Below are 22,742 nucleotides of genomic sequence, written 5' to 3'. Positions count from 1 at the left end.
TTCAGGGATCACATTTTAATTCTCTTCCTGGTATGCCTTGCTGCACTTTGGTATCCCACCAGGTATGCAACTGACATCACTCAGGATCTGTGATTGAGACCATTCAGAAATACACAATGCAAAAGTAAAGCTACCTACCAGGTATTGGCCAAGCCTGAAAATAGGAGGGATCTCTAAGCAATGATATCTACAAATACTTGTTTGCCTCACAAAGAAACACGGCTAGGCTGAGAAAGCTGATGCTGTTGATGAACAGCGTCTGCCCTGGTGTGCTTGCACCTGAAATGGCAGTACTGCTTCATTTTGGTTCACAGTCAGTTAGATATTGACTAGTCCCATTAGTCAGGACAGGTGTTTTCTTTATATTCTGCAAGATGATTCTGCTCCGCTCTTTTCTCAGTGTTGGTTTTGTCTTGTTGCAGGTTACAGAAGAGACAAACAATGTCCTGCAAACACTGGGGTACATGAGCACTTGCAGAGGAATCATAAACGTAAAAGGAAAAGGAGAACTGAAGACATACTTTGTACATACAGAAATGACAAGATCCCTTTCACAAGGGAATGTGGCATCTTGAAGAATGCTTGTATATGTCATTGATACCATATTTTCAGGAAAGTATCACGCACTTTTTAACTACATTTTGGCCCTTAACATGCGTGCTATTTTCTGATATGTGGCACTTATTTTAATATGGCTGCAGAATAGTCCCATGAGCCATCATTTTGCACCTTGATATTCCTGTGTTCAAGGACAGTTGTGATGTACACTATAGGACTGGAAGATTGTACTGCAACTTGCACTGTTATTCCAAGGCAAGAAAAGAAGGAATAGGATTTAAAAGGAGGTAACTCATCCTGAAAGGACTAAAAAGAGATGTTGGTGACAAATGTGGGGAAAAAAGGCAATAAAGCTAGGGGTGCATACTTTTTCCTGATGCATGGTGTTTTCTGGAAAATACAGTCGCTCCCCAATAGCATCCACTAATCTGGTATTAAAGCATACAGTATTTGTAAATAAGTTTACTCGATCCACACATGATTTGGATGTGATCACCAGTTGCATCTCATAGCCAGGGACACGTTGGGTGGCTTGCTGGCATTCTTTCTGAAGAGAGAACTAACAATGCTGGAATAGTTTTGTACAAGCGTGTCAAATGTTTTGAAGCTATTGTCTTTTGTAAGGTTAATTCATTAAAAGTTTATATGTAATTTGTCTTACTGTTGCTGTCTCTTAGTTTTGCTTCCTTCTGTGGCTTCTGTCCCTCTACACCTGTGCGTCTTCTGCTGCAGCTGCTGTATTTTATTCAGTAATTAGCTATTGAAGCAGGCTGTGGCAGCTATCTCCATAGCTTAGGTCATTAATATCTGTAAGATTTGCTACTGCCTTTCAGAAATTGCATCAACTCTATTGTCTTCAGTCCTTCTTGATATCCTAGGCACTTTGCGCTCATTTGGTCCCTAGGTGATAGAGAAGATTTCAAGTCCACAAACATGAAGGAGAATGAAGTGGAGGATACTAGAGACATTAGCAGTGTTGCTACTCTACAATGGGCCTGCAGTGCTTAAACAGTAACTAAGAGAAACTGTAGGAAAGAAGAAACCCTGTGTTTTGTACTTTGACCACCCACCTCTTCTGCCCTTGTATGCCTTTCAGTTATCAATATCCCGATTTCATGGGATATTTAAAATAATCAAATTTATCAGAACATAACTGATACAGGCTGTCTATTTTTGAAGATACAAAAAAAGAAAGAAAGCTATTTTGTGGATATTCAAGATTAACTTAAATCCTGTTGAATAGGATTTACTTGCAGATTTTCATAGATGATCAAATGTCAGACTGAAAAAGCAGGTAAACATGCTCCATTGAAGGCACTACAAAGACTTTATTTTCTGCCATGGTATTGAAATGTAAAGAGTATTCATTGAACAATCTTTTAGATTTCTCATTTGTGAAACATTTATATACATTTGTATTGCATTAGTTTCCTTTCAGAAGGAGTTCCCAAAATATTCCCCAAATAAATGGCATCAGGCTGCTCAGTCTCACTGAGTGTGGCAAGGTTACCAACAGCTGCCATCTGCCCTCTAGCAAATTGGAATAGCAGTCAATCTTGAAATGTCTACATTTGGAGTAAAATAGACACCCTGAACGTTTATTTCTTCAATTAAAAAGTAAATTAAATTGGGGAGAAAAAAAATAACTTCAATTTTGAATGTACTCTGAGCCTTTAAAATCATTCTAGTGTTATCACAAGTCAAAGCAATCATTTCTCACTGTGGATGAAAACCCTGTAAGTTGATTATATTGTACTGTCATATATATGTGCAGCTTTCAGGTATAACCTGTATATTCAGGGTTTTGTTTTCATTTGCAACATTAGTAAACTCTGTACTTAATTTGATAGACTTGTTTCTATGATTTTTATAAAAGTTAAATTATATTTCTGTAACCCGTAAAATGTTAAATTATTTGAATAGCTGTGAGCTGACCGGTCCAATGAAGTGTAAAGATAAGTATGTGGCCTCCGAGAACGTGTTGAAAATGCCCTTGTCTGTGACAACCTGGTGCCCTGGTAATACTCTGGTATTCTCTCATTTTGTACTTGCATTCTAACTCTCGCTACTGTGTAGCCACATCCTGCTAAAGAACAAAAAAATGGGCAAAAGGTGAATATACGTGTAGTATGATGCCCAAAGAAGGGTGCATATTATCCTTTCTCCAGCCTTTAGTTGCTGAGTATTATCTTTCTAGTGCCAAGAAGCTATTTGTATCCAATAAATATTTTTTGTCTTCCAAAGCACTTTACATCTACTGTCTACACTGTTTTATTCTTCCCCTGTCTAGATTGACCCAGAGATCCTCTTTCTTCTGCAGAAATTGCATATTCCACAATAACTGGATATAACACTACATGATTGTCACTGTATAACTTGAAAGTTTTCTCATAATCATATTTTATATGTAACTTTAAGGTTTCAGTTCTACAACTTTCATGCTGATGCTGTAGTTTACAGGTCACTAGCAAGTCATAAAGGACACTAGTTTCAAAAGCAGAATGCAAGAGTGCTCAACAACATGAGGCAGCAGCAGCCACACAATGAATATAAGAGTGATTCACTCTGATCTGGGAAAACGAAACCCAAACATGAACTCTTTGGGAGACTGCTGGATTTCTGTATCAAAGACAGTGCTATGTGCCCATTTATAAAGGACTACCAAGGGGCAGGAAGAAATACTAGGCTTGCAGATATTTTTCTTGACTACAAACATAGTTGTGATCATCTGTAAAGTAATCCTATTTAAATACTGTTTCCAGAGATAGACATTAGCATCCTATTTATCCTGTATGCAAAGCATTATTCTCTTCATATTCCTTTATGGTTTATCTATTTCATAAACTGTCTACATACCTTACCTTTTCCCACTGAGGCACAGGTAGCAGTTCAGCCTGCTCATTTCTAAACAGATGGCTGCGCACATTCGTAGGCAGAGGTGCTGAAATCCTGTCATATTGTTTTCAGAACCTTGTATCAGGACAAACAATTAGCCATATCATCAGGATTATTTGCATGCTGACAGATTTACTGTTTTACATGATGATTACCTTGTCCTTTGATAATTAATTTTCCTTTTCATTGTACTTCACTATGAAGCTTTTTTTCCTCCTGCAAGTGACAGTCTGTCAGTCATTCAGGGCCTTGAAGAAACAAGTACTTCTGTGAAATGCTTGATTTGAGGACCAAACCTATTACAGCAGAAACTGGACAGTTTTAGAGCCATCTGTGTTTCAGTTTCTTTTTCAAGGATGATGGCTCACAGCATTTGTTGGAAAGGCTGTCTCTCCTTCATGGCTCAGGAACACATGACATTCTGATACATGCTGAGGCCAAACAGCAAGGACAGGAGCTGAATTGCTGAGCCTTGATTTAACAGCTGCCTAGCCATCTCTGCTGTAAGTGCCACCAGCTTGAAACAGGTATGTCACCTGGCAGTACAAAGACTGCTACTGTGTTTTTTCTGCATTTCAATAGCTTGTCTAGTTACATGTCGTCTGTCTTCTTGGGTCCATTCTGTCACTATCTGTCCCATCATTGTCTCCTATGTGACCATTTGCCTCACAAATTAATTTGAGGATTTTTCTTGCTAAGGTTTTCCAACAACCAGTTTGATATTTCAGAACAGTCACCTTGCCTTTGAGACATTGTTATAAGTATAAAAGCTATAGGGAAGGGAGCGGGGGTGAGGGAATAGTTCAGTTGGAAGGAACATTCAGAGATCATTTAGCCCAACCGCCTGAACATTCCGGGGCTCACCAGAAGTCAAAGCATGTTACTGGAGGGCATTGTCCAAATGCTTCTTATACACTGAAAGGCATAGGGCATCAACCATCTCTCTAAGAAGTCTGTTCCAATGTTTCACCACTCCCACAGTGAAAAAAGGCATTGTGCTTTGTGCTTTTCCCATGTGTCCTCTCATTGGTGACCAGAGACTAGAGCCTGGCACCTCATTCTGTACTTCCCCTTCTTAGGGACCTGCAAAGAGCAATGAGGCCACTTCTCAACCTCCTCCAGACTAGACAACTCAAGTACCCTTTTAACAGCTTTGTTGCCCTCCTCTAGATGCTTTCAAGGACCTTAAAATTCATTTTACATTGTGAAGCATAGATCTGCACAGAATCACCTCCTTTGACCAGCTGGCAATGCTGTCTTCAATGCACCCCAAAATGCAGTTTGCCCACTTGTCCATCAATGCATACTGCTGGCTCATGCTGTCACCAGCACCCCCAAGGCCTTTCCTCTTGAGATGCTCTCCAGCCATTCTTCTCCCAGTCTGTACCTGCAGACTGGGACCAGTTGCAGAACCTAGCATTTTACTTTGTTGTAATTCATGCTACTGATCATACCCAACCCTCCAGTCTTATCTAGATCCCTCTGCAAACCCTCTGATCCCTCTAGAGTCAACAACACCTCCCAGTTCGGTATCATCAGCAAACCTGCTAACCTGCATTGAGCTTCTGCATCCAGATCATTGATAAAAAACATTAAATAGAACTGTCCCCAGAACTGAACCTTGGAGAATGCTGCTACTGACCAGCTGCCAGTATAATGTAGCCCCATTCACACGTAGGACACTTTAAGCTCTGTTGTTCAGCCAGATCATCACCCAGAGTAGTTTGAACCTGTTTATCACACCGTTGCACAATTTGTCCAAAAGGATGCCATGACAGACAGTATCAAAGGCCTTAGTTCCAGAAAGAATATGTGCAATGCCTCTCCTTCACCCACCAAGGGGTTAGAGGACTTTTCCATGTTGGCTGTGTCTTTGTTCTTCAGGTGCCTTTCAGTATCCCCAGGACAACCTTCTCCCTAACATTTCCAGGGACCAAAATGAGACTACTATGTCTGTAGCTTCCTGGATCTTCTCTCACAACCTTATAATTTCTCATCTGTCACACCCAGAGCAGAATCAGAAAGAAACATTTCAAATGTGACTTCAGGAATCCTGTGTAGCTTAGTTTAGACTTCTGGTGAACAATCTCTTGTGGCTCTATTTACAGCTACAGCTGAGCTGCCTTTTATAAAATGGTTTGCAGCCTCTTCATGCTTTTACTAAACTACAGAACAGCACTTGCACAGTGACATACATATCTCTGTGTAGGAAGCTGATGTCAGACAGCTATTGTTTAAAACTCTACTGCTTGCATATTCTGTGGTAATTTGACTAAAGTTACAAGGAGAGCCCTAATTGGTAGAGAGATATTATTAGATAAGCAGATGGAAATTGTCATGAATGATTTAAAGTCTATAGAGTACAAATTTCTCTCCATTGCACTTAAAAAGAAGCAAGATGCTAGCTACATTATTCAGTTTATCAGTGGATGGAGAATGGAAGCTATGTAGTAGAAATGGGAGGTTTACATCATACATGGGCTCAACATGCCTACAAGAATTGGTTATAAAGATTTAGGTATCCCGAATGCTTTGTTTTTCAATTGATGTTCAGTAAAAATCAAGATGTCTGAAAGACTCCTGTTGTGAAAGAGCTTGCAAAAAAAACAAATACTAACAGTTATAATAATGGCAGTGTTGCACCTATGACACTAGTACTGCAGTTGTCAAAAAGAGCAGCAACATAGGTAGAATCATAGAATATCCCAAGTTGGAAGGGACCCATAAGGCTCACTGGGTCCAAGTCCTGCTTCCACACAGGACCACCTAAAAATGAGATCATATGTCTGAGGGCAGTATCCAAAAGCTATTTGAACTCCACCAGGCTGGTACTATGACCACTGCCCTGGGCAGCCTGTGCCAAGGTACAAAATGAAGTGAGTCACATATCCCTAGGCAGTACAGGAGGAAAGAGAACAGACAGTTACATGCATGTATTAATATAAAATAAGCAAAACATGAATATTGAAACTAGGAGCCAGGTGTTACTGGGGCAGAGCAATTTTAGAGCTAATCTAATGGTTGTACCTGGGAGTTGTTCACTTTCAATGCCCAAAACATGAGCATGCAAGATTTCAAATCATACTTCCTGAAAGGGCTAAAAGACAGAAAAACATGCCCACCTCGGCACTGAGCATTAACAGAAGACACCCCAGGTTTCCCAAGATACAGATGCCTCATTCTGTGGGAAATACCATGTTTTGGTGTGCATGTTATTCAGCCTATCCAAGCATGAAAACTTCCCCACAGAAAGGATTTTTTTGGCAAAGGGACAAAAACAAACAAACAAACAAACCACTCTTTTGGCCCAGTTTTGTTCTCATATTCTTCCCCAGCCTCCAGAGACAGGAATGAGGCAGGAACTATAAGAAGGAAGGTGTCAGAGGCCACACTGGCCTGGGTGCAGGTGAGGGGAGGCAGCTCTGAGGCTGCTGCTTAAAGCCGTGTTAAAACCTCGTGCATCATGCTCGTGAATGTTGCATATCCAGGTTTAATACGTGACCAGGTCTTCCCTGGGCCGAGGCGAGGGCTCTGCCTTGTCAAACCGCCTCACCCTCGAGGGTTCTGAACCTGGTGCTTCCCCCCTCGCCGACCCGTTCCGCGGTGCCGTGAGACGGCAGAGCGTTACCGGGTAACGGTAACATGGCGTCCACCGACACAGCCGGTGCAGGGGAGCAAGAAGGGGACGTGGAGGAAGACGGCAGCGGGTTGGGGAGGAAGCGCCCACCTCCCGTCTCCTCTCTGTCTGCCTTCAGTTACATCCCACCCCGGCGGGAAGGCCCGGCGGAGTTGAGCTACTTCCACCGGGTGCCCCAGGTGAGGAGTAGCTGGGCGGAGCATAGAGGTGGGCTCCTAGATAGAAAGCAAAGCGCTCTTGTGGGTGGGAAAGAGGTTTTGTGGCCGGAAAGAGTTTCCAGGGTGTGAATTACAGGCTGAGGAGGAAAAGATAGTAAGGGAATGGATGCCCAGATAAATGCAGATAAACGATTGCCCAGAGGCTGCACAATCCCAATTGTTCAGACTGGAGAAGAGGAGGCTTAGGGGAGACCTAATCACTCTCTATGACTCCCTCGAAAGGAGCTTGTGGCCAAGTGGGGGTCGACCTCTTCTCCCTGGTAACAGTGATAGGACAAGAGGGAATGTCTTCAGGTTGTGCCAGAGGAGGATCCGTTTGGCTATTAGGAATAATTTATTCTCAGAAAGAGCAGTGAGGCAGTGGCACAGACTGCCCAGGGAGGTGGTGGAGTTATGGTCTCTATGGGTGCTCAAGAGCCATGTTGATGTGGCACTGAAGGACGTGGATGGTGGGGATGAGCTGATGGTGGGTCTGGATGATCTTAGAGTTATTTTCTATATTCTATGATTCTGTGACACTTTCTGCCAGCACTGTTTCTGTGGCATTGTGTGGCTGTTGTGTGGCATTCGTTGTCTAAAATGATTTGCCATTTTAGAGTCAATCCTGTGGATTTCAGCATTACTTTGGGAATGTACTCAGGGCCAAATGTTAAGAAGCACAGGTGGTGATGTGCATAACAGAACATGGTAGGCAAATAACAACATGAGTAGGGTTGGGGAAGGTCAGAGGGCTTGGCTGATGCGCTTGGGGTTGATTGGAACTGGCAGGGAGAATGGCTATCCAGGCTGGGTGGAGTTAGCAACCATATGCTGGTATTTTTGTTTACAATACAAAATGTGCTTTCACACTCCCAGTGACATGGTTTGTAAAATAAATAAGTTTACTTTAAAAAATGAAAAAGACCTGTATGTCAGAGGCTGAAGCAGAGAGAAACAGAGAAAAATGTTTTAGCATGTGTCCCAAAGCCAGAAATTTCCACCTCTTAATCCTTTGGCTGACAACTACTCCCTGTACTACTTTACATATGTTATCATACCCAGCTGATGTCCTGCTTCCTCTTCTGTGACATGGAGAAAGCTTTTATCTATTTTTTGTGTGGTTGGAATATTAATGTGTATTTGCAAAGTGCTTAGCCTCAGAAGCAGTACACGGAGGTTGCCCCATCGCTACAGTCTAGTAAGTCTGCATTTTATAACAGAGAAATAACAGCAAAGAGTTATCAGTATTTGTAGCACAGAATTGTCTATGCACTTGAACATGCCTGAAATTTTGTGAGGCTTGATGATTTCTGAGGAATGAAGGGATGTACAGGTTGAAAATCAAACCACCTTTTGGCAGGACCAAGAAGTAGAGCTATGCTTCCAAAAGAAACCTGTGATTGTGGTGATACACTGCTAACATTCTTACCTGAGATTTCCTTCTGAGGGAACCATGATAGCCTTCTTGGCCTGCCCTGACTTGGATGTTTTTGGAGAACAGTAGTGGAGACAATCAAAGGATATGAATTCTCCAAAGGCTAAATTAAGCACACTGTAAAATTAGAGGTTAAAAAATGCACAATTTTTCAAGTTTGTAGGAAGTCATGCATAAAACCAGTAATGCATTGACTTGTTTGCCAGAATACAAACTTTTTAATGAAGAGCATAAACAACTGACAGCGTATTACAAGAGGGCATTTTGTCCTTTCCTTGAGAATGTTTTTTGTATTTGAAATTTCTCCACTGATAACTTTTTTTTTTTTTAAATTGGATTTCACTAACGTATTTTTTAGCAGATCAAATCTTTTGTGTTATTCAGCTGCAACTCTGTCAACAGATATAATAAATACAATAATGTTCTGGGTTGTGGCTTGCTTTCCTTTCATGTGTGTCAGATCACAGGATTACCACTGTGGCTGGTTTCTGAACTCTTCTCAGTTCTGCTTTAATTAGGAATTAAATGGTGGTTCCACTATGGGACACCTTCACATTTTTCATTCCAAATGAATTTTCTATCCAAAAGTTTCAACAGATTGCAGGGAAAAAACTGAAGTAATTTGCCATGAGGGAAATTTCAAAGATGAACGGATTAAAAATAAAAAATCACATATCATTCAGGTTTTTTATTACAAGTTATTTCAGAAGAATGACCCAACCTTGCTAATGGTAGCTCAGATGTATTACAGTTGTCATACTCTAATGTTATGTGTCCACTGATTTATTATTGAATCCTCTGTATGCATTCTGTATCCTATGAATTTAAATAGGACTGTTATTTAGCTTTTTTTTTTTTTCTCCTTTTCTAAAGACAGGAGGGGTTTCTACTTACGATTCCATTTTTAAGAGACCAGAAGGTTACAATGCAAAACTTCATCGATGTGACAGAGAACATGCAAGGAGTCGTGGCCTTAACGTTAATGATGAGGTAATCCTCCAATAATTTCAGAATTATTTTTTTAAAAGGTGCTTTATACATTTTGACATGGCTGGAGATAAGTGAAGACACCTGAGCTAGCTCTTGCTCTTTGTGTCCTGTAGATTTCCAGATCACAAACCTTATTTAAGTTAAAGAGTAGAGGAAAGATGTGCACAGGGAGCCAGACCCTCTTTTACAGAGTTTCAGGGTTACCTCTGATTAATCTCTGCCTCTTCTGAGTTTGCAGTTCTGGTTGTCCTGCAGCTACTTATACACTGCTGAAAACTCTTCTACCTGAGAGGGATGGAGCTAGGGGCTGCACCTTACCCCCAGTCCTGTGATACTGATATCCTCTTTCCCTGCACCTTACTGTGTGAATCAATGCTTGCTGAGTCATCTCAAGATTCTAAAACTGGTATGCTTGTTGATCACATTTACACCAGTTTGCCCTGCAGAAAGGGAATTCCTAGGGAGCTCATGCTAAGGAGAGATCATTCAGACAACCACAGACATGCCTGGAAAAGGCTAACTGAAGCAAAAGCATTTAAGGATAGAATTTGGGTTTAGTGTGTAGCCTGATAAGTAAGGAAGTAAGCAACCATATTTTTAAACAGCTGCCTTGAAAATGGGAATACTATAATATATATACTTAGATATAAAGATATACTTTTTCCTTGCAACATATGAATGATACGTATATATGCACACACAGATACAGAGGATGTCATAAAAAAAAAAAAAAAAAAAGATGAAGCATAACCTCTGTGTCTTAATGGCCTATAAACTGCAGTGGATTAATAAGATAGAAAGATGACGATAAGCTAAGAATTGCTTCCTCTGTTAGGTATGATAGGCATAGAAGAAGGAAGAGAGAGAAAGAGAGAGGTGGAGGGATTAACCCACCTGCAAATCTGCAGGAGGCCAATCCAATGAAAAATGAGCCACCTCCTAGCCAGTATCAAACCCAGTATCCAAGTGAGATGTTTATGTAAAAACAGTTTTATTAACGAAGCATTAAAGTTTCTTTCTTACTCAGATTTTGCTTCCCTTCAGTACAAGAAGAAGTCACCTTCTTTAAAAGTTTACTTGCTAAAGCAAGTGCTTATAGGCCAGAATGCATAGTAGTCCTGCTGGGTAGTGCACACGAGTGACTGCCTGGGAACTGTTCTAAACAGGTGTCCCTTAATCCAGTCCTTTAATTAGCATGGAGGCACATCAAAGCCACAGCTGTTAAATGATGCAATATGATCCTCATGCATGGGATGACACCCAACACTGGATTTACCCATAACTAAATGCAGGTCACATACTCAGCTCCTGCTCCTTAGTTACCTCAATGGCTCTCACAGACCTTGTATAATACCAACTATTTTATGAAATATAATAAATAAAAATGCTGAAATTGACATTGTTCTAATACAACACTGGAAGGAGACAGGTGGGATTCTTTACAGTACACTTCTTTCTTTGAAGTGGAAAAATCCCAAATCACTACAAGCAAGCCTTGCCTTTCCTGCTGAGTGTGGGCTTGCCCTGGGAATCCAACAGTACAATCATAGCTCAGTTTAGCTGCACATAATGCAGTGACTAGAGCAAGAGTGTTTGCACATGGTTGCTATTGCTGATTTCAAGTGTTAACAGTGATAGAATTACATGCTGTGAAGGCATATAATGGGATACTTTCCAGCCAACTGTGGAAAATTTGATATCTGTTGAATGCAGAACCTTAAAAATGATGGAATACTGGTGCATAGTCAGTACTGTGCTACCAAGGATGCTGAAAATTGAATCTTAAAGGATTTCTTTTAAAGGAAAAATTAACTACCTACAGTCACATACTGCTACTTGTCATTGGCAAGCAAAATCTTTTTTGGCTAGCAAAGACTATTTTGATGTTACAAAGACTATCTCATCTCTGTGTCTGGTATGATCATGGAGCAAATCCTCCTGGAAATTATACTAAGGTACATGGAAAAAATGAAGCTGATTGATGACAGCCATCATGGCTTCACTAAGGGGTAAATCATGCCTGCCAAGTTTGGTGGCCTTCTACGGCAGGGTTACAACACTGGTGGATAGGGGAAAAGCAACTGATGTCATCTACGTGGACTTGTGCAAGCTGGTATTGAATGCTTTGTACAACATTCTTGACTCTAAAACTGGAGAGTTCTAGGTTTGACCCATGGACCATTTGGTGGATAAAGGAATTGGTTGGATGGCTGCAAAGAGTTGTGATGAATAACATGATGTCAGGTAACAAGTAACCAGTAACAGTGAGGCAGTGGTGGTGTGCTTCAGCAGTGGTGACCAGTGGGTCACCTCTGCTGGTGCAGGTTATTATGAGTACAGCATGCAGGCTTTTGTTCATTCCTAGTGAAAATGTATAGCTAACGTTGATGTCTGTGCTGAAAAAGTGTTTTGTAGCTGAGAATTTGCTCTATTAAATAATGTTATTGTGCTCTTTGTATCGGTTGTAGTTTCCATGGAAATAATTAGGAGGCATTACTTTCAGAGCCACCTAGAGCAGCTTGAGACAATTCCTCTTCAGTCAGTGCAGCCCAGTCAAGCCAAAAGGCTGGACACTCATGGACTAGGTGATGAGTGGATTGAGAGCAGCCCTGAGGAGGAGTACCTAGGGGTCTTGGTTGATGAGAAGCTCAATATGAGTCAGCAGCTCAGAAAGCAAACTTGATGTATCCTGAACTGTATGCAACAAAGTGTGATCATCAGGGCAGGGGAGGTAATTCCCCTCTCTGCTCCACTTTTGTGAGACATTACCTGCAGTACTGCATTCAGCTCTGGGGCCCCCAGCATAAGAACATGGGCCTGTTGGAGTGGATCCAGAGGAAGACCATTAAGATGATAAGAAGGTTGGAGCACCTCTCCTATAAAAACAGGCTGAGGGAACTGAAGTTGTTCAGGCTGGAGAAGAAAAGGAGCAGTATTCTAGTACCTAACAGAGGCCTAAAAGAAAGCTGGAGAAGGAATCTATCAGGGTGTTTTAAACTTAAGAGGGTAGATTTAGATTTGATGCTAGGAAATTCTTTGCTCAGAGAGCAGTAAGGCAGTGGCACAGGCTGCCCAGAGGAGCTGTGAATGCCCCGTCCATGGATGTGTTGAAGGCCTGGTTGGATGGGGCTCTGGGCAACTGGGTTGAAAGTTGTCTTGCCATGGCAAAGAGGCTCAAACTAGATGGTCTTTAAGATCCCTTCCAACCCAAACTCTTCTATGATTCTGTGAGTGGTTCTGTAATTTCTTCAATGTTTATATGCAGGTGGGCAGAGGGGGACAAAATGGTCTGACATTTCTTTTCCTGCCATTCTTCTCAGTTGTTGATTTTTGTTCTGGTGGGGTTCAAAGTTGCTGAGCTGAATGGCATTTAATAGCGTCATGCAAGATAAGCAGATGAGCTGGCAGGAGAGTTGAAGGAAGAATAGTTGCTTGTTCTATTTGATTTGGGGGGAAAAAAAAGGGGGGGGAGCGGGGGGGGGAGGGTGCTGTAGAGGGGAACAGTGCTTACTACAGCATCTTTCCAACAATCCCAGATTTAGATTTGTCCATCTTTCAGGATATGTTACACCTGACTGCCCTGCTGTGAGGCTGTTTGGACCTCTGCTTCATCTTGCATTCTCACGGGAGCTGTGGTGGTTCATGTGCTTCAGAGGTTCTATCATAAATTTTAATACGACTCAGACTTGTGTTGTAGCAAAAGAGCTCATTTACTTGCACCTCAACTGTGGTGTGGGGTCTGCATTTTTGGTTCTCCTTGTAGATGTTATTTATGTTATAGTACTAGGCAAATACGTTGGAGACCGGGGCTTATTGTATTAGCCAGTGTGCAAACATACAAGCAGCCTGATAAATCTGGGACCTTTGGCTGGGGAAAGCAAAACAAACAAATCCTGCCTGCCTTTCCCTTCTGACTCCAGAGCTCCCTGTTGCTGCAGCAGAGGAAGGAACTGCAGATTGCAGATAGCAATTGTATGGTCACTTAAAATGCAGTTTATTAAGGACGGGCTTAGAATAATCTTGTCTCGAATGGATTATTTTTTACCAATCTCACTTCTTATCATTGCAGAGCAGTTATTTCTATAATCTTTGAGATACAAATCGTTTTAGTAAAACCTTTCATTGTGCAGAAATCCAGTAGCATATGCTTTATGTCTCTTGGGGAAAAGCTGCATGGGCCAGTTGTGCAGATTTTATTTAGGCTATTTTGTCTGTGTGTAGTGGTTACACTGAATTGTGCAAACAAACTCCTGTAATAAGGTACATAAATCAAATCTTTAGTTTTCATATTTGAGCAAGTCAGTGCACAAGTAAAGAAAAAAATGCAATCTGTGCTATTTCCCAGTAATGTGGCGTTTACTTTGCCAGTAATCACACAGAGTGTGAGGGTGTGTATGTTTTGTGTGTGCTGGGGTGTGTGTGGGTGGATGGGTGTGTGTGTGTTTATGTAGGTTAGGTGTTGGGGGGGGGGGGGGGGGGGCACAATTCCATGTCTTATCATCATCCAGCAATATTATTAATGTACATAAAAGAACTAGGTTAGGAATGGAACAGTGAGAGTGCAGATCACTACTACATAAATATACCTTTGTATAGCAGATGCTGTACAGTTCCATCTGTTCTCTTGCCCCAAGGCACAGTACATTTAGCAGTAGTTAACTGCCAAGTGTTCACTCTGTGATATTCTCATCAGGAGAATGTTACATTTTCACAGGAAATGGCAAGACCTGTCGCTGTTTTGTCATCTTCAGAGTATGGGAGACGCTTAAATAAGGACGCAGAGCAGGAGAGCCGAAGTCATGGAAGGGTTAATTGCGTGCAGGCAGAATTCTACAGGAAAAATGGCATCACCTGCTTAATGGAAACACGTTCTCCAAGCCTGGATCCATGATAAAATCTCTTACAGCTAACATTGCCAGCAACGTTTGTGTGCAAAAAAAAAAAAAAAAAAAAAGACCTGTCAAAATGCAAAATAGCGCTTCTGCTGTTTCCTTTGCGTTTTCATTAACAAAAATGATTTATATGAAATAACTGCACTTTTCCTCATGCTGTTTCAAATGTTTGTTTTCCCCTTTTAGCCTCATAGAAGTCTCATGTAGAACATCCACAAAAGCTGAACATTTTAGGAAATGACACTGGAAATTAAATCTGTTGGGTCAACAGCTGTCTGTGCTATTTCAGGCAGTAATTTGACATAATTGTTCACTGACTTAACATTAAATTTGCCCCTCAGGGTATCAGTGGTCGCTGATTTCTTAATACTTACAGTTCTTCTCTTTTCTGCAGAACAGTAATTCAATCAGTAATTCAACCCAGATTTTCCAAAAAGGATGAGAAGGTAAAAAGAAAATCTGATTTCTAGAAGTACTGAGGAATTTCATTAGGGCTCAAGTGGTAGTCAAGTTAAAGGGAACTTATCAGTGCTTGGCATGTAAAAAGACAATAAAATTTGCATTTAAATAATTCTAGGCATCCATTTTGCTGACATCAGTTAAAAAAATGCTGTCAGAGGGATCGATCTGTCACAAAAAAAATCACTTTTGGTTCCTTAACTAATGCTCTACTACTATGAGAGTAATAACTAGTTAGTTTGGTAGAAAGGATTAAAAAAAAAGCCACACCACAAGTCACTATAAAATTATGTCAAGAGATAAATGTCTACAGCCACTTAAACACCTGCTTCCTTCTATTCTCATTGAATCTAGTAGTGGAGTTTTAAGATGTTTTCAGGAAAAGATCATCTGCAGGGTGTGCATCCTTGTGGTTCTGCAGTGCCGTTGATTCTGTTGTTGTTTAAAGCTGAAGCAATATTGATACTGTTCAATATCGAACACTTAGCCAGACCAATGAAACTTGTTTAAGAAGGACTGAAGTCCGCAGCATTGACTGACACTGTACTTCTGTCAGATACTTAAATAGGAAATAAGTCTGCTAGGAAAAAATAATACAAGTAACTGCTTCCTCTAGGGCCTGGATATGCAGTGAACCAGGCAATCAATAGAGCATCTGATATGATATGAGGAGCTGAGTATACAGAGCAGTCCATTTTTAGAGGTGTTTGGCACTTTCAGTATTTATGGCTTGTAATGTTTCCTCTTTCAATGAGTAATGGCTATGGACAAGAGGGCAGAAACTGCTACATTCCTTTTCAATAATGAATACTTCCTTAAAGAAATCCAGCAGCATTAAATGAAAAAGAATCACACACAGTATGAATGAAGTGAGAAAGGAATATTTTCTAACAACACCAGAATGCTTTATCAAGAGTATCACAAGTGAAGGATCACAAGTGAGACAAAATGTGACCATATTCTATATACATTATTTTTAGTTTGGTACAGGCAGTGCAAATTACTTCATTCAAAGTCTTGCTATACTTACAAACCATCTGTGTTCAAATAAGTACGGGAAAAGATGTTTGAGAACACTACCACCTTCTGGCCAATGTGAGAAACGTGCATCTCCAGATGACTTCCACCAAAGGAGTGTAATTTAGTGAGATACCAGCAGTACTTATCTGTTCTTGTGTCATCTACTTCTCTTTCAATAGCATCTCACACTCACTTCAGTAACAGCTTATAACCTTAAATGTCCATTGACAGGTGTGAGTTAGAACCAGTGAAAATACAAGGGAAATGCAGCAGTGAGTGTTCAGCAATATCTGTTAATATTATACAATAAATATTTCCATAAAACTTATTTAAGAAAATATGTTGCTTTTTATTACTCTTTACATATTAATTGTTCCAAATATTGGAAGGTCACACATTCAGAAGCTGAAATCATCTTAGATAGTTATTAGAAATGTTCTTCCACGTGTAATATGTACACTTTATGGTACAGGAGGCCAAGCTGTGAAGCAGTAGTATTCTCCATTGTCAGCAGCTACGTCCTTGTGTATGAGGAAATATCTTTTTGTGTAGATATTCTGCCATTTTTATGCAAGATTTTATACTTTCTACCTCAAAAAACGGAACCTGAAAATGAAATCAAAATGATTGCTGGAAATATATTTTAATAAACAAGAGTAAGTTTAACATTCATTAAGTTTAACAGACATGTAATTACACATCAGAGTTGCATTTTAAAATAAAACATTTACTCCTGAGTTTATTATTGACCTGTAAGTCTTGGGGGAAATAGTGGTTACTGCAAAGCAAAGCATTATGTTTATGACAGTTTAAACTAAGTTAAATACAAAGCAGTTAGGCTTATGTGCTAAGGGCTTATAAAGGGAAAAAAGTATAACAAAACCTAAAAGTCCAGAATATGTTTATAGGTAAATATATCCCTATTTATTTCAACAGGAAAAATAAAGGATGTACTCTGCTTTGGAAAAATGCTATTTATAATACAAAGCACTTCCTTTTTTTTTTTTTTTTTTTTAAATATATCTTGTTTCTAAACTTCAAATTCAGATTTTAAACTCCTAAATCCTCTGGATCTTTAGTGCATCCAAAAGAGAGTCAGGAAGATGTCAGAGTGCTGGAGCACCTCTCCTACAAAGACAGGCTGAGAGAATAAGGGCTGTTCAGCCAAAAGAAAAGAAGTTCTCCAAGCAGACCTTACAGTGACCTTCTGGTAACTAAAAGAGGCCTACAAGAAGGCTTGAGATGGACTCTTATCAGTGATAGGACAAGGAATAACAGTTTCAAGCTAAAATAGGGTAGGTTTAAATTATATGTATGGAAGAAGATCTTCACACAGAGGGTGGTGAGGTACTGGAAGACGTTGCCCAGAGTTGTGTTGGAAATGTTCGAGGCCAGGCTGAATGGGGCTTTGGGCAATCTGTTCTAGCAGTTGTTCCTGCCCATGGCAGGGTTCCTTCCAATCCAAACAGTTCTATGATTCCATGATCCTAGTTAATCCTTTCATTTAAGTCAAAATTTGAACTGTCATCACTGTAGAGAAGCACTGTTTCAAGCAGTCACTGTTTGTATAGGCAGAAAACACTAATTCATCCAAGAAAAAAATGAATTTATGTAATGAAAAAGGCAAAAGCTAGGCAAAGAGAACATAAGGGCAATATAATACCTACCTTAGGGAGTGATTGCAACTACAGTTTTATACATTATAAAAGAATCATTTGTCACTTGTTTTGTTAGCCAGAGTAAACACTGTCCAGGGACTTTACCTGCACAACTTTATAACCAAGTAACTGAAGATGCCTCTGTTTAATAGCTTCTTCTCCCAGCAGATTGTGGCTATTAACACAAAACCTATTTTGACCATCAACACAGAGCGCAATTCTAAAATCAAGCACAGAAAAAAAAAGTCCACTTAGTCACCAGAACTGCTGTGATTCCTAACAAGAATAAGACAGTACTTATTCCCGAATGCCTCCTAGAATTAAATGTAGGCAGGGAGTTACCCACTTAAGAACAATGTAAGTTACTCAAAGGGAAGGAGGGGGAAAAGACTGAAGTTAAGTGGAACTTATCTGAAACGCAAATTTATATGCTTTAAACAAAAACTGCCACACAAGTTAATAAGAATTTCGTAATTTTAACACTACTATAGATAAGCTGTTTTCAATTCTAGCAGGAAAAAAACAAGCAAAATACTTGTCACATCTTGGAAATATCTAGCAGCTGAATTTCTTCAACACATTAGTGATTCAAATTAAACCTGTATATGTGGTTGTTAAGCATCACGGACAACAACCATATTTTTTCTATTTGGTTGCAGTTGCAACCACAGCACAGGCAGGGTGCCTAACTTTATATCTAAGGGTTCTCAAAAGAATCAACATTTAGCTTGTTTTTGTTAAATATGTATGTAAATATTTCAGAGGATCTATTAGAGAAGCGTATTTGTGAACCAAAACTGGTATAAACTGTGCTAAATCCTTGCAGACACTCTCAATTAATTTGATGTTAATTTGCAAAATAATTAAACATGATCAAAGTAGATTAACATAAGTCAGATCAGCATCTCTTTGATCCTGTCACTGGGTAGAGAGACTTCTTATCTAACACCTTATAGTCAGAAGACAAGACAATGAGGAAAAAGAACAGATCTCTCATTTTACCAGCTTTGTCCTTTTTTTTTTTTTTTTTGCCATTGGTTGTAATGCAAAACTTCAAAGTTGTTGAGGTCAATGCAAAATTCCAAATAACTTTATTTTTGCCAGGGTTTTACCCTGGAAACTTTTTATCAGTGTTAACCAGCATTTTACCTGTGGCATCTTTTATTCCCTTACCGTGTGTGTACTTCTTCATGTTGAGTAGCGGGCAGCACAAAGCCTTCTTCATCTAATTTAATCTCAATATCTAGTATGGATGATATGATGAGAGAAATTAAAACCCATTCTGTATAACAAACATCTTACTGTGATTTTCATAATGCCAACCTTCCAGCTCTCCCATTCATTACTCACCACCAAAGCAGAGAGATTAAGCAATTGCCACAGTGGCACCATTTCATTTTGCTTTAAATGAAAACAACTGTTTACAAGGAAAGGAAAAGGGAAGCTGACAGTAAAAATAAAGAACAACCAAGTTAGCATCTATTTTCAGTGCAATCCAGGTGTGTAAACACTGCAGTTGTTTACTCTCCTTGTTAAAAATCACTTTGAAAATTACAGAATCTCAGAATTGTAGGGATTGGAAGAGACATCTGGAGACCATCTAGTCAAACCACCTGCTGCAGGGGTTTCCTAGAGAGGGTTGCACAGGAAAGTATCCCATTCACTTACATATTTATCTATAAAAGAGGAAGGTAAAAAATAACTTGCTTGTGTTCAGATCCGTAAGCAATTGCAGAAGTCAGTCCAAGGCCTGTGGCTTCACTAATGGTACAACTACAGTATTTGTTACATGTATTACAAGTGCAAAGTTAAAGCTCCCATTATGTTTCCTCATTTCAAACCTCCCACAGAGTTTTCTTTGTATTCCAGTTTACATTTTCCATATTTGCACAGTTAAGGATGCAAACAAAGGGAATAAAATCTTATTTTTATTTCCAGAAAATAAATGGGATTTTTGATAGCATAAGTACACATTTCATAAGTCTGAAGAACTAACATTACTTACCGACTGTATAGAAATACGGTGTTGATACCCGTGATGAAAAATATAATCTTTCTTTCAGTAAATACAATAGTCCACTCTTCACCTTTTTGAAGAGGTGAACATCCAGAAAACAGTGAGTTGTGAGAAAGGCATTTACTTGATACTTTGGAAGGAGTCTGGGACCCTGTACAATGAGAGAAAGCCCAATTAGACAAAAGAAAAGGGAATATAACCTTTCTGCAATCACAAAATAATTTTGCAATAACGTAACAAAATATATTTGGTATATTTCAAAGCTACATCAAATGAGAACCTTAGTCAGTTCTGTCAAACAGACACATGGATCAATCTAAACAGGTAAAACAGGTAGAAACACTTCATATTTACACCAAGAAATACAGGCTGTTTTATTCAATTCCAGTGATTTTACAGATAAGACAGCCCTCAGCTTTTATCAATGTGCTTGTACTTAATGATCTCATCACCTGCTTTTAGTGTCAGTTCCAGTTTCGTATCTACTATACCTGATAAAATGGGCACTCCAGGGTAACAGTTAGAAAAAGCTGTGTTAGCTGGGAGGCGACAACTCTGTCCAAACCAGGCGGCTGAGCTGAAACAACAATATTCAGGTTGACAGGTTTACTTTCAGCAGGGTATCTTCACACATGCTGTCATGCACAAGTAAGGAAAAGCGATTCAGTTAAACATGCAGAGAAGCTATATTCATCCTTAGATGAACGAACAGAAAGACCAGCTATGAAATGATGTATTTAGAAAAATAAGGAACTGATTTACAGAACTATCGACATAAATATACAACAAGATCTTGGGACAGTCAGAATCTTTCATGAAAAAAAAAGTAGGATCTGAGAAATGCAAGATGTTCTACAGGAAGGCATAAACTTCAGTCGAAGTCTTGGACAATGACGCATTTCCTTCTTCTTCCTGGAGCCCTCTGAGAATGGAACTAGTGCTCACTAATACAGGCAGAAAAGGAGCTCAGGGCTTGGAACAAATAGGGGCACAGAACAGAGAATGCTGGTTGGCAGATATGACAGTGGGTAATTCTATGATTCTATGATTCACACTTTTAATCTAGATATTTTAAAATAAAAGCCAGCAGTTAAGGATAGGCTGGTATATTATGACACTGCTATGTTTTACAGGCTTATTTTTATTTAACTAAAACACAAATTATGCACTCAAATTATCTTCTATCTTTTGATCACTTTTTTCCAGTTATCCTAATCAGGTCCTTGCTGATTTGACAGGATTAGACATACCATTAAGTTGCAAGAAAAGAGGAGTGCTGGTGGAGAAACTGCTCCTTACCTTGAAGCCGCTGAAGAAAATAGGGACTAAATATTTTTGGCAGAAAATTTACTGGATAACGCTGAATAAGAACACATGAGTGCAGCAGATTCAGCAAGGTGTGAGGTTGAAATTGACTAAAACGAGTACGTAGTATTGCTTCAAGCTTCCTAAACAAGGAAGAAGCATTTGGAGGGAGGTAGTTCAGAGTCCCAAATGGGACAATATATTCAGCAATCTGGTCAGTGGTAAAGCTGTCAGCATTAGAAATGAAACCTTCTGCCACCGCATCCAAGATAGGCATGGAAAGGATCTTCTTTTGACAGCAGTATTGTATGACTTTGCTGACAGTTTCAGGATGCATAGTATGAATGGACTTAGGAACATGCTTCTCTAGTGCCTCTGTAAAAATCTGTTCACGGTGTCCAAAGAACAGGAAGGCTTCCAGTACATTTACCAACTCATCGTCAGTAAAGTAAGGAACATGCTTCACAGAATGCTTACATAGTGCTAAGATTAAGGGAACTACCTGAGTCTGATGGAGAGCCACCAGTGAATTCAGTATTATGCTTGTAAACTTTGGACTTAGCTGGTAAGCTATGGTTAAAGTGGCACTGTTCATTCTGCTCAGCAGGTCCCGGTATTGTTCCCTTTCCCTGGCCATCACCTGCAGTATCCTATATACTACCGCCATTTCCCTAGGACTCCAGTTCTTGGTGTCTTTCTCTTGCATGTGGCTCACAATCTGTTCCAGCATAGCCCAACTTGGGGCTTCCAACTCAAGCAAACTCTCTCCAAGTGAGCACAGATTGTCAACAGTCAGCTTTCTGGTAGCAAGCCGCTCTTCACTCTCTGAAAGCAACCTTGCTATGAGCGTACTCTGGGGATCTATGCGTAGCTTTATCAAAGCTTGCAGTGCATTCAGCAGCCCAGTGTTGGACAGTTTTGAGCATTCAAATTCAAACTGAAAGCACAGTGCCCTGAAAACTTCATTCTCTAGCACATCTTCAGGGTTCTTCAGCCCATCGTCATCCACCTCAACTTCAGAGATCCTCTGCAGGGCTCCCGATGCCATAATATCAGACATAGCTTCCAGGGAGCGAAGAAACTTAAAAATCTCTTGCGACGTATGGAGGCTTTTCAAAGTCCTGAAGAACATTTGTTCATCCATCCATCTCTCATCAGCTTTAGCGCTGCTCCCAGCATCCCCACGGAGATGCAGCGGTTCGTTAACAGACAGGGACTGCATCCGCAGCTGCACGTGGTTTTTCCGACAAAACACACCCCGACTTTTGTCATTGGAACGCAGCACCCTCACGGCTGTAGGGCCAGAGCTCTGGGGCTTCCGCCGTTCGCTGACGGAGCTCAAACCTTTTCTTAGGGTCATCAAAATACGCCTGCTCGCCGGTGCGCCGGGTGAACAGAAGTGGAAGCTTTTCAGGCTGATCAAAGCCATATCGGAGGAAGCGTGTCCTCAGAAGGCGCCTGGAATAGAAAAAAAACATGAGCGCACGAACCCGCCCTTGCCTCTCCCCCTCGCTCCTCGTCCTCCCTCGGAGCCCGAGGAAGCCTCACCTCCAGCGCCATGACGGGCAACGGGGCACATCGGGAGTTTCCGGCGTTCACCCTCTCGGCTCCGGTGGGTAACACGGGCTCCGTGCGCTGCTCTCCCCGCTGCCGCCTGGGCCGGAGCCCCAAAGCGAGCC

General features: G+C 40.5%; 3 protein-coding genes across 7 annotated transcripts in view; 2 read left to right on the top strand and 1 right to left on the bottom strand.

Moving 5' to 3' along the window:
* ADCY2 (adenylate cyclase 2) overlaps positions 1–2,809 on the top strand; it is a 200,500-nt gene extending 197,691 nt beyond the window's left edge. For all 3 annotated transcript variants that reach the window (XR_014942851.1, XM_085537920.1, XM_015854447.3), the window contains one exon: positions 423–2,809. Coding sequence is in view for 2 of the 3 variants with exons in the window: in XM_085537920.1 (XP_085394046.1) it covers positions 423–575 (153 nt within the window). In the remaining variant the exon portion in view is untranslated. The remainder of the gene's footprint in view (positions 1–422) is intronic.
* A 4,262-nt stretch (positions 2,810–7,071) lies between these two features.
* On the top strand, positions 7,072–14,685 carry CFAP90 (cilia and flagella associated protein 90). 2 transcript variants are annotated; one of them, XM_085537918.1, is made up of 3 exons: positions 7,072–7,269; positions 9,600–9,712; positions 14,427–14,685. In XM_085537918.1, the coding sequence occupies exons 1-3, from the start codon at positions 7,096–7,098 to the stop codon at positions 14,479–14,481; spliced, it is 342 nt and encodes a 113-aa protein (XP_085394044.1). In that variant the 5' UTR covers positions 7,072–7,095; the 3' UTR covers positions 14,482–14,685. The 2 variants fall into 2 exon arrangements, with proteins under 2 accessions (XP_085394044.1, XP_015709887.1); XM_015854401.3 differs by having other exon boundaries at positions 9,596–9,712.
* A 1,243-nt stretch (positions 14,686–15,928) lies between these two features.
* Positions 15,929–22,640, bottom strand: FASTKD3 (FAST kinase domains 3). Of its 2 annotated transcripts, XM_015854400.3 has the most exons (7): positions 22,612–22,640; positions 21,058–22,521; positions 20,250–20,335; positions 19,747–19,909; positions 18,915–18,984; positions 17,847–17,961; positions 15,929–16,689 (listed from the first exon to the last, which is right to left on the bottom strand). In XM_015854400.3, the coding sequence occupies exons 2-7, from the start codon at positions 22,490–22,492 to the stop codon at positions 16,591–16,593; spliced, it is 1,968 nt and encodes a 655-aa protein (XP_015709886.2). In that variant the 5' UTR covers positions 22,493–22,521; positions 22,612–22,640; the 3' UTR covers positions 15,929–16,590. The 2 variants fall into 2 exon arrangements, with proteins under 2 accessions (XP_015709886.2, XP_085394043.1); XM_085537917.1 differs by lacking the exons at positions 15,929–16,689; positions 17,847–17,961; positions 18,915–18,984; positions 19,747–19,909 and having other exon boundaries at positions 20,268–20,393.
* Positions 22,641–22,742: the final 102 nt, after the last annotated feature.

Source organism: Coturnix japonica, chromosome 2 (genome assembly GCF_054131305.1).
Source record: "Coturnix japonica strain WE chromosome 2, WE-NBRP24, whole genome shotgun sequence".
Taxonomy (NCBI): Eukaryota; Metazoa; Chordata; class Aves; order Galliformes; family Phasianidae; genus Coturnix; species Coturnix japonica.
Note: the sequence above shows the minus strand (reverse complement) of the source record. Positions and strands in the feature narration are given on the sequence as shown.